Source organism: Schistocerca gregaria, chromosome 2 (genome assembly GCF_023897955.1).
Source record: "Schistocerca gregaria isolate iqSchGreg1 chromosome 2, iqSchGreg1.2, whole genome shotgun sequence".
In the NCBI taxonomy this organism is placed as follows: Eukaryota; Metazoa; Arthropoda; class Insecta; order Orthoptera; family Acrididae; genus Schistocerca; species Schistocerca gregaria.
The window spans coordinates 323,030,604-323,043,029 of NC_064921.1; the positions used below are offsets into that span (position 1 = coordinate 323,030,604).

The following is a 12,426-nucleotide window of genomic DNA, read 5'->3' on the forward strand; positions in this document are numbered from 1 at the left end:
CACGAGTTGTTATTATACAGTTCAGACCAAAAGATCGTTCGGCACACCTTTGAAGCGGCACGTAAGCATGGCGGAGTGCGACTCTACTGACGGAAAATGATCGCTTCGCTATTTGGGATTTAATGGTAGAAACGCAGTCCACAAATTCCACAAATTTCTAAGAAATGGAAAATAATGAACGTATGAGAAGAAAGTGCAGTAGCACCTAAAATGTAGCCCTGAAGTGATTTTGAACGAACAAAATAACTTGTATAATTGGAAGTTCCTTGAAACTTTTAATACAATTTTCGAGTGTTCACGTCAAAGCAATATTAAGCGCAGTGCAGGCTAATATCAACTGCGCTAATTTTCTGATCTAAGGAGTATTCTCTTACTCTTTTTCTTATTGTTTTACCCCTATTTGGTAATAGTTATTTCTAAAACTCTTATAATTATTTTTTCTTAATCAGAGATAAAACTGCTTACATCGATCAAATTAGCACGCCATATTTATCATCTTTGCATGAACAGCTGATATTATTTTAATGTTCTAGAATCTAAACTTCCGCATATAACTTACTCGAAATCTAATGGAATCGATAACGTGCTATAGCTATATACTGAACACATCTCTCACAAGTAATAAGGTAATTTATATCATCCAACTATATTATTAATTCGTTGTGTGACCGTTACGCATTTAATAATATCAACTTTTCCTGAGCCATATCGGTGCATAGTTTCTGCCCTGTTACACACTTATTGTGTCTTTCTTACGTACATTCTAGTGCCCACTTAAAAGTAGTATAACGCTGGAATTGGGCCAATAGTAAAAAAGTAAATATCCATGTAGTTTTGACGAATTTTTAGTCATTTAAATATCTTTCTGTCTATTATCTCTTTCTAACAGCAAATAATTCGTACGTGTACGTTTATATTTCTAATTTTTCTTTAGAAGTATTGTTGTTGTGGTTTTCAGTTTGAAGACGCAAAACTGGACGTTAGTCTGCCATGTGCAAGTCTCTTCAGCCTTCCATAATTTCTGCAACGTATATCCATTTGAACCTTCTTATTGCAGTCAAGCTTATCTCACTCTGCAACTGTTACCCGCCACACTTCCCGTTATCAGCAAATTAACTGTTCGTCGTAGTCTTAGAAAACTTCGATAACGTTTTCGAGCGCTCACATTAGAACAATATTTTAAGCGCCGTATAATAACTATTGTGCTAGTTTTATGTACTCCAGTACTCTTTTATTGTTGTATCCCTTGGTACATGATGATCAGTACTTCAAAATGTAGGCGATCTCTTCCTCCAATATTGTCAGGCCATTAATTTCTGTACTCCTCAATCAATACAGTACATCAATAGATACTCGCTCTACCTATCTAATCTTTTGTATCCTTATGTAGTACCGCATTTCAAAGGCTTCTGTTCGTTTCCGTACAAGGTTACACTCAAGGTAATACTAACTAAAAGCAAAACTTACATTAGATGTTAACCATTTCTTTTGTTGACCAGAAACCACTATTACCAGTGTGCACTTGCTATCATCTCTATTAAGACAATCGTCAGTTTGCTCAAAAATTATCTGCTAATTTTCGTGTCTCATGTCGTAATGTAATTCCTCAGAATCACCTGGTTTAATGCGAGTCCGTTCTGTTATCCCCATTTTATTTTTGATAATGTGCACCTTGTAACCTGTTTTCCCAGACATTGATCTTTCCGATCTACTTATCTTCCAAGTCCTTTGCCGTCTCTGACAACATTACAATGTCGCCAGCAAGCGTCAAAGCTTTTTTCGTTAGAAATAGAAAAAAAGAAATTTTAGTGTAAGGAATAGTTAGGAGATGAGTAACAGAATAGTTCGCCGTGCTTGCAAGTGAAAATATTCTCCCTGCATTTTCATTTTCGATCGGTGGACATTCTCTTCTACATAAATTTTCTTTGAACAGACTGCCAGCAACCAGAGCAGCGTGTTTTACGCCCACAGGTTGTTAAGGGCTCCGCAAGCACGGTGTCGCCGCAGCAGCCCCGGTTTGTCCTGTTGTTGTCGAGCGCGTAGCGTGGCGTGGCCTGGCCCCTCCCTGAAGGCCCGCTCTCCCCCCACCACGGGGCCTGGCGCTGCGCTCCGCCCTCGCCACGCTGTCTCGTAGCCCCGCCCACAGGACTCTCAGCGCAGCGGGGAGGGAAGTGGCTCCGCCGCCTGTTTCTTGATCTTCGTCAAACCGCATGTTCTTCCTGTGTTTGACAGGAGATTTAATGCAAGTGGAGCTTCCGTGAGAGCAGCTCAACGGATACGAAAGGAAATAGTTTAGATGCAAAGGGACGTTCACAACATTGCAGAGGCATAAAGAATTGCATTTTTGACTACTTTAGTCTTTAGACGAAGATGTTAGACCCTGATAATGCCTGAAAAGTATGTGTGCCATATAGAGACTCGTACTCCAATACGTGATATTCGGATGCAGCGAACTAATATTTGCGCTATCCAAACACATCTCAGGGACTGACTCAAGTATCAACAACTGTTAGACTCTTTCCAATTCTGAGCAAACTCAGCATCACGCTTATTCTGTAAAAAAATTAATTGTTCCTCACTTCTGCTACTGTTCTGCGGTAATGTAAATTAGACTATGGGAATTATCTTATTTCTGAAAATAGTCGTAGAAAGGTGGTCACTGGGTTGAAATCTACAACTTTCCACGTTTGTACATAATGGGCAGAGAAACTTAACTGTCAAACGGCTACAGTAAAATCGTCATCTATCTGAAAGTAGGTATTAGTACCATCATACTTTAATAGGCTCGATCTTCGTATATCAGCACGCATTCAGCCAACATGAAAATTGGTGGAATCATCTAGTTGTATGGAGATCTTCAAATTAATGTGGAATCGAGAGAAAGGTGAAAATGGTCTTTCGGAGTCCGAGATAGCAATTACGTTAGATGTCAGCGAAACCCGTGGAATAACCTAGGACAGAATGTAGAATCTTAGTGCTTGTTGTATGACACATATCCAAATAAATACCGAGCCACGTGGCAGAGGAAAACGTGGTAGAAAACTAGGACGAGTAGACAGGAGATCACGTATCTGACAGAAGGAAAAGCGGCATGTTGCAATCACGTAAGAAACTTAGGAACAAAAAATAAAAATTACTTCTGGGTGCCAACGCTTACATGTCTTGTTGTGATACAGATATGATTTGATCAGTTATCACTGGTGACCACGACGAACCTACCTTCTTTACAGAGTAGAAAAAGGCAGTAAACTGCATTGTCGTTCGACAAGTCAGCATTGACGGGCGTGAAGAGAGTGAAGGAAACGGCGGGACAAGTCCGACGAATCAGCCGGTTAAAATGTAGATATTTTTTCTTCTTTCTGAAATGTGTTCTCTGTCATCGTCCTTTCCGTGATCTTCCATGGTGTAAGTTCAATTTCCAAGTATCCACACAAAAATTCTTGATTTAGCCTTAAAGCATTATTCGCTTTTACAGAACTATGTATAGCTGATTTCTCGTGTGTATGGTACACACTTGGTAACGGCGCACTTTAAACCGCCAAGGCTCTAGACGGAATTCGAATTCGACGGCTGCTCTTTTCACTGCCACGGTTTCTGTGGAGCTAAACTTACTTCATAGGCAATATGAAGTGTAAAAAAGCTACACTTTAAAAGAAGCAACCCGCCAAAAATTAATTTTACGCTTTTCATTGAAAGAAGCCCAACGGTTTTCGGCTTACAAATTCATCTTGAAATGGCTGCCACAGGGTTATAGCATGAAATGTGCAACCCACTGAAACAAAACATTATTTCCGCCTGCTTGGCGACGGTGGGATCTTCGTGTGACGAATTTTTGTCGTTTTTAACGAGGTTCCACAGTAAACACCTCTAACAGACGGCCATAAGGTGTCGCTATAGAAATGGAACAGCTGTGCGATAGTTTTTCGCATCCCGAAACTGGCGATGGTATTTCCTTAATTAAATATCGAAAGCAAATTGACAATTAGTTTATGATTTATTACAGCCAGGGCTGTCAAAAAGTGTCTTTGTACGACAGAACAGTATCGCGTGGTCTGTAATGCATGAGGTCGAGTGTAAGTATACAAGGTGAACCAAGTAATCTAGACCGACATTTATCAACTGTGAATCACAGAAGTCATGTTTCTTCCTGATTCATTCACGGATCTAAGGTGTGATGAATGACTGGCTATATGCCTTTGATGTTACTTGGACAACCCAAATATTTCGTATTCGCCTTTAGGAATCGAAACGAATTTTATAGCAAATGATATTTAGCAAAAGGGCAAGCCATTTGTTATATCGATATCTTTTTATCTGTTGCGATCGTGACTCGAATTCATTGTATCTAATAAGACTGTGAATCAAACTATGATTCTTTTAACTGAATGATATATTTTTTTAACGCGATAGATATCTCTTAAGAGTTCTATGTCAGTTTCTTGAGGTTTTCAGCGAAATTTTCGTAAAAATGTCGACGTCGTTTTATAAATTCAGAGAGGAAAGCAGTCGAAAATATGGTGTAGCGTTCAATGCGTTGACGCCGCTGAATGGAGTACCCCCCGATGCGGGAAATGATGCGTCACGCAGGGGAGACTGCATTCTGCGGCTAGAGTTCGCACTGGAAATACGCAGCTGTTTTTGCAACGTTAGCCAACGTTATAACATTGACCTTCTTTCTTCTAAGAGATTCGTTAAAACAAACACATTTTTATGTTGTATACCGGGCTACCACATAAGCGTTTCATAATACCGTAACCGGTTTCGAGTAGCCTGTGCTCATTTCCCGACTGTGAGCAGATGAAGAGATTAGACAAACGATCATTATAGAAGCTATAAAATCAGCCAAGTAACTATTTACATAGTGCTAAAAAAGAATACAATCAGTTAATCGCTTATTCTACATGAAGATTATTTCATTTTGGCTTCGGTCGGTAGAGAAGGTCCACGCGTTACTATTACTTGACGCTTTTGCTGCTAACGTTTTCTTCGTTTAGAGACCCACGACCGTTTATGAAATAGTCTGGGTGTCTAACAAAGTGAAGATACCGAAATAGATTTAAAACGTAATAACTGTACGCTGGTGATGAATAGTTGCGTTCATTCTATGATTCTGCTGTCGCAAGCAAGAGTTGAGAAGCATAACAACTTAGGTTAACAGACACCACCGACATTATAACTGGAGAAATTTATGTGCAAAGTCGCACGCTCTGTAATAATGACGTTGTGTCGCAGTCCCGTGTCCAAAGGTGATTCTGGTTCTTCTGTCCAAACATATACTGACAAGTCACTTGAGCTAAACACAGGCTACACAGCTATTAGTAGAAAATATTGGCCTTTTAATGTCTCAAACTATGTAATTTTTGTTCATTTCCAAAAAATATTTCTATTGCAGTATTTAGCTCGTGAGTTGGTGCATAACTGTTGTACGGTTAAGCGTTTATCATTTGAAATCGTGAGAAACAGAAACGAATGAAAAGTAGAAAAAAATCAGGGAAGCATGTGGTAAGATACGAGAAAATTCGTTGGCACTGACCGAAATGGGGAGAACTGCGCTTCGCAATGGAACACATAGGTCGTATGCTTACCCACAGACAAAAAATACTTCAGTGACGATGAGGATTCTCACTCAAAGTGAGAATGAAGCTACGCACTCATATTTTTATTGATATTATATTAAAAAAGTAAAGTCGTATGGCATGATTGGCTGGGAGTCGCTCAAGAGTGATGATTAGCCGTTTGTTTGGAGGTTCTTTTGACAGGATACCTTAACATGCCTCGATAAACCTACGAGCGAACGAAAACCTACAGTTTAACGAGCAGTTCGAACCACCTGTCGTTTTTAGTGTATCTTTGTTGAGAGGTAAAGGCTAACTTAAACGCAGACTGGAAAATTCGGGTGTCTGACCAGGATTCGAGCACCCGCCCTAGGTCGCATTTTATCAATGGACCACAAAGCCCGACTAATAATGGGTTGCATCGTATTTGATCATCAGACGGATTGCAAATATGATAAGTGAGAGTCCTGTAATAAAAGAGTTGCAGACAGATCTAACGAAATATTAGAGTATAATTACCACTGTATTAGACAGTTTTATGTAGCCTACATCACCATAAAGCTGCTAAATTGTTTACTATTCCGCAACGAGTTTCGACTCTATGTTACCGTCTGGGTAAATGTCCCGGGCTCAAATCTGTACCTAGTCGTAGAATTTTAATCTGTCACGAATCACCTCTTTTACCTCTGGCAATGTTTGATTATGTGGAAATAGCCGTGGTGAACTGTGGTTCGAAGACTACGAAATATTGTATGTCGTCCTATAAATGGCTAGATAAGTCAGTTCGAAGCGAATACAACATCGAACGGGACCGTTCCTAGTTGAGCACTGTGGTTGATAGTGTTTTACTTTTGGCAGACATGAGACTTTCAAAATGGTGTTTGTCACATTTCCGTAATTTTTAAATAAAGGTGTTTATAAATTAGTTACATGAAAGTAACCTTTAACTGTGAAAAGGGTAAATGACTTACAGAAATATTTTATATATTACTGAATGCAGTATATCTTCAAATTTTATTCCCGTCTAACACTGTTAGTTCCTGACTTTTCCACGAGGTGAGAGCGTTCAAACGGTAGTTTTTAGGGTGGGGGCGGTAGACCTGGGGATATGGAGTATTTTTGATGTTTTGGAATGAGGATAGCGACTTGTAAGTGACTATAAAAACGTTCCAATTCCGACCATGTTGTAACTCTTGAGTAATATCGGCTTTCAAATCATTTTGTTGACAGAAAAACACCTAACAACAAATTATTTTTTCCTTTCCTGCAGAGCAACGGGGGCTGCGGCCATCTCTCCCCCCCCCCCCCCTCACCACCCTCTCCATGCACTTGGACCATGGTTATATTATAACAGAGCTGAAAATGTCGCTTGAAAGAAGCCACACTGCCAATGAAAATGGCTTTATTGCTTAAATTGCCCACTAGACGCGTTTCGGATTTATTTCCATCATCAGATATCAAAATGGTAAGAGGACAAATTTGTGTATGGAATATGAAAAACATGTGTCAAGTGAGCAATCTGAGTAATAAAGTAATTTTCACCGGCTATATGAAATTTTTGATTTGACCTACACAGCACCAGTACAGTACTACTAAAGAATGTTTTCAAAGTGACTGATTGCAGATCCCTGATTGCTGCGAGAAATACTGTAAACTTACCTCTGACTCCACTTCCCCCCACGCAGAGAGCGCCGTGGTTCCCGCCACCGCCACTGCGCGGCACCTCGGTCGGGCTGGCTGCCGGAATTCCCCTCCGGCCCGCTTACCCCCACCCCTGCTGCACGGCGACGGTAGCCGTTCAAAAAACACAAAAGGTGCGCGCATCTGAGCGCCGCTCCTCCCTGGCGCGGTTACAGCGTGACGGGGATTGTTGCTCGGTCGCTGTCAGCGGCGCGATCTTATCCCTCCCCCCTCCCCCTCTCAGCCCTTCCCCCACCAGCCCCTCATCGTGCTGCGGCGGCGATCGCCACCCCTCCCCGCCACCAGTCCTCCCGACGTTGCCCGCCCCTTCGAGGGAAAGCGTACGGTAACAATGGGTGGGGACGAGTCGCGTGTCACCGCCAGCGACGGCGGCGGCGGCGGCGTCGGGCGGGCCGTGAAAAAAATGGCGTGTCGGCGGCGCGCCGGCCGTCAGTCTGGCAGCGCCAGCGCACCCTGCCTGCCTGCTCCGGCGACGACGAGCCGCGGGAACAGGTCGCCGGCGGCCCTCGCCACGCCTTCGGGATCCGGCTGGCGGGGAAAAGGAAAGGAAAAGAAGGGACGGTAGGAGGAGCCGGGGCCGGCGAGCGCTGGGCGCGCAGCCTCCCCTCGCCGCCAGTCGTTCAAAGGAAATCCGGCGGCGACTGTCATGTGAGGCTGGACAGGGCCCGCTCCCGCGCCGTGGATGAGACTCGTTATGGAGGACCAGTGCCCGCTGCGGCCGTGCCCCGCGACCGCGACCGCCACCGCCTCCGCCTCGGCGGCCACCGACTTCTCGATCGCCGCCATCATGGCGAGGCGCGACCGCCGCCACCAGCAGCGGCAACAGGCCAAGCAGCAGCAGCATCAGCAGGCGCTGCTGGACGTCTCGCCTGCAGCCGCCGTAGCCGTCGCCGTGGCCGCGCCGGGCTCCATCTCGCCGCTAGGTAAACACTGGCTGTCGTGCTGTCGTGCTGTCGTGCTGTTGTGAACGCGCCCGCGGCCACGTGCATCGCACGCCTCACTCCGGCCGATCAACAGTTACGCCGCTCTGCCGCACGCGCATGTGGCACGCCACGTGTGGTTGAGCAAAGACAGTGTGAGGTCGTACACGTGTGTGGGACATCCTGGCGTCTGTCGAGGTTGTAGTCGCTGGCTATAAAAATGCAGTTCACGGGCAACCCAGATGCTCTTAGACCGGCAGTACTTAAACAGTGCTCCACAGACGTCATCTTCTGACTAAAAAAAAAAAAAAATAAATAAAAAAAATAAAATCCTGTAGTGTTTCCGGAAACCTACGATTTGAAAGATATAAAGGTAATAATCGCTTGACGAAGACAAAACTTATTACCTTTATTAACTGATAGTCTGACTCGTACCTGGATGGTATAACTTATTCACTAACTTGAAACATTAACCTTCCGCTCTGCCACAACAAGCATTAGTCACGCAACGTCTGCTTTTGTAAACACAGTGTGAGATCGTACACATGTGCGGGCCATCTCTGCAGCTGTTGTGGTTAGATTCGCTGAATTAAAATTACACGAGCGGTAGCTGAACAGTGCTTCACGGCATCTAGCAAATTACTCTTTAGTGCTCCCGGAAACCTGTGTAACGAAAGAAAAGGAGGCAGCTTATCGAGTACGAAGACATTTACATGATAAGATGTAAAAGAAATACAAGAAAACCATTTCTTATCATTAGTAAATGACGTTTTCTGTCCTTATCAGGCGGACTTAGACAGCTCATTTTACCTTGAAGTAATTAAAACCTTTGCAACGTGACTCACAGTCATTTCAATTATAAACAGGAACTACCTTCATAAGAAAATCATTTTTTGCTGCAGAATGCATTTCGAACTCTGCTTATCCACCATCAGATGCTAGTTACCGCGAGAACGTGCTAACATATGTAGGCCTACTACTTAGCTGATTTTTTTGAACTTTTTTCCCAGTAAATATTTGGCTTCTGTCTAAACAGTAAACAGCTAAGAAGTGACGTAGAATGGCGGTAGCTAATTTAATTACAAGCAGCAGCTGAAGATGGGTCTACATAGTTTTAAATACAATACAAATGATATTTTGTGAATGGGAGCGGAATTTATCCAACCGTGAGTTGTAAAGCAGCAACTAAACATCACCATAATTAGACCTAAACAAACTATTGAATATACAGTGATTACCGACAGTGAAGAACTTACTTCCACAAAAAGCACTTTGTATTGAAATTAGTGACTGACAACGGAGGTATTCTGAAAAGCGCTACAGAATGAAGTATAATAAAGTTTGTAGGCGATCAATGAAAGTGGCTTATATATGGAAAATTTATATTGAATACTTAAATGCTGAGTCTACATACAATGATAGTGTAGAGTGAGTCCACGAGCGTCTTGGTGAATTCACATAGGCTTGCTTAGGTATAATTACCCAATAATGATTTAGCTTGTAATCCCAAAGTTGTATCATTCTAATTGAGATACAACTCACTAAAATGTTTCTGTGCTAATGTTACAACATCATCAATCTTTTTCATGTTAACGTTTCTTTACGACACGAATATTTATGACGCTGTGTGAGAGTTATCACATCTTAACAGTTCTGTGTTGACCGTGAACTGCAAATTTATGTGTGTTATCAGTGCACTCATAAGCCTAATGCTATTTCAGGGCAGAAAGAACGATAAGTCTGTAGAGGTTCCCTTATAGGCACATAAGAAGTGTGAAGTGTGATGCGTACAAATGATCTAGTTGCCTTTTGCAGATATGCGAAATGAATATTCTCCCTTACAGTATGGTTTTCTAAATTATATATAACTCATACAGTCTATTTTTTCTGAGTTACGACGTGGAATTCTACGCTTATCTTTTATTGTTGTTTCCGAAATCGGTCGTTGTTTCACTCCTGCTGCGTTTACTTCCATATTGTAAGCGATATTTTGCACAGCGAGCTGTAAATTGTTTCAGTTTCCTCAATATTGTTTTGCCACAATGGCATATTTATTTTGAATCTGAGGCACAGTGTAGCACACAACACTAGGTCGTAACGAAACTGAGCCGAACCGTCCATCACAGTCTATAGACGGAATAGGAAATTTATGAAGCCTGATAGTTGAGTCTCTGTCTGTGGGTGTAGCCGAGCCAGACATCTGTTTCTAGTTGCTGATGTCAAGCTTGTAGCTCCAATAAATGATACCATATCGAGCCATCTGATTTGTAGATATACGTAGTTAGTTAGAAATAATGCTGTTTAGCAAAATAAAATATTGACTTTGTGGATTAACGTTTTAGTTGTGGTGAAAATATGGTGTCATGCGTAAGTGTCTGCGTTGTAGCTAGGAAGCAATATCAGCCAGGTACAGAGATCCCGCGGAGTGTCAATCACAACAGCTGAAAGGACTGAGAATTTTTTATAAGAATCAAAAACATATTTACGTTGTCAACCGGAAAAGCTACATTACTGCAGAATCGTGAAAGTGATTTTTCTTCTCTTAGTAACTAGAAGAATATTTACTGATTATTTAGAAAAAGTACCACAATGTTCATTTACGTGTTCACGTGGTAGCATTCAAACGAACAAGTAGCGTGAACGGAACGTTACTGGTATATAACTCTGATCGTAATGCTGTCATCATACGTGCACAATGCTGAATAGCTGTGTTGCCGTCGTGTTTAGCGGTGTGCGACATCATTTGGGCGTGTAAATGCTGCAGGGTAGATTTTTCGGATGTGAGAACGTCAGCCCTTTAGTCGGGACAATGCCATACCTGGCCGGCAGCCAGTGAATACCGGCCTGGGAACCGCCGGGACTCCCGCCTGTGTCGCGACGAGAACGTCTCGGGACTATTTTTCTCTCGGTCTGCATTGCGGTTGCTGAGGTCGCGTGGCGGCGGCGCCACGTAGTTGACATTCCCGTGTCCTGAAATTCCGTACTAGCCATCTGCCTTGTTGGGAGTGCGTCTGAGAACGCAGTACGCATGTTAACCCGACCGCGCTACCGGAATAGGAATGTCATCAAGCGGGTACCCCCGTCAGCTTCTGCGGTATCAGTGGAATGGTGACGTCTGCTAATACTAAAACTGCTTATTGTTCGAGTGCATCACGTCGATAATGTAGAGACGTTATGTAATGGTAAAGCCTGTCGACTGTAAATAAATAACTGAAAAGAAATCTGTAAAAATAGGACAACACCCAAGCCATTCGTTCACGAAAATATTTATTTGTTTCGAAACTTCAGTACTTTCGTCGGCTGTTAAATTTAATATAGTAGCAGATAGGCAGTTTGGACAATGTAGCCGGCCGCGGTGGTCTCGCGGTTCTAGGCGCGCAGTCCGGAACCGTGCGACTGCTACGGTCGCAGGTTCGAATCCTGCCTCGGGCATGGATGTGTGTGATGTCCTTAGGTTAGTTAGGTTTAAGTAGTTCTAAGTTCTAGGGGACTAATGACCACAGCAGTTGAGTCCCATAGTGCTCAGAGCCATTTGAACCATTTTGGACAATGTAGCTTCCCTACTCGATGCATGTATTCGATCGTCATCAGCTTACATTATTGTAAGATTTCTTTCATTGCACAGACGTGAAAATATACCTTATCTGGTACTTTAGATGCTAGAGTGATGATAGATATTGGTTTTGGCGAAAACTATCAAACTAGATGACTGACAACTTTTAATTGGCTATAGACCTTTTATGTCGAACAAAATGGGAGATTATAGATTATTGTGAATAACAAATGAAATTTAGGGGAGGAAGGGAGAGGGGGACACTCGTTTTCGTTGTATCGGCGCTTTCCCTGTTCATTTGCTTGCTCCGACTTGCAAGAAATATCTGAGTGTTTATTATTGCAGTTGTTGTAATGCAGAGAGCATTACTACAGCTTGCAAGAAACATCTAAAAGTTTATTATGGTAGCTGTAGTGCAAAAAGCAGTCATTAAAAACGTGCGTTGAAGTCTTCGGAGTTGAAGGAGATAAGCGATGAGGTTGTGAGGTATGTTTACTCACAGTATGTAGCCCACTAGGACTTCATTCTCTCCTTATTACAATCTTACAAACTAACATCTATACTAAGACAAGAAAATAAGGGTCTACATATGCGCGCATTCGAGTACACGCAGGGAAAAAACACTTCAGTGCTGCTCTGAAGTCTCGAAAATAACGTAAATACGGTATGAAATGCACTAACATTGTAGCCTACAACA

General features: G+C 42.6%; 1 protein-coding gene across 2 annotated transcripts in view; it reads left to right on the forward strand.

The window, feature by feature from the left end:
* Nucleotides 1-7,868: 7,868 nt before the first annotated feature.
* Nucleotides 7,869-12,426, forward strand: part of LOC126336966 (T-box transcription factor TBX20-like) — a 258,016-nt gene continuing 253,458 nt past the window's right edge. The window contains exon 1 of one of the 2 annotated variants that reach the window (XM_050001175.1): nucleotides 7,869-8,179. In XM_050001175.1, the coding sequence (XP_049857132.1) occupies nucleotides 7,939-8,179 (241 nt within the window). In that variant the 5' untranslated portion in view covers nucleotides 7,869-7,938. The remainder of the gene's footprint in view (nucleotides 8,180-12,426) is intronic. The other variant, XM_050001174.1, reaches the window with a different exon arrangement.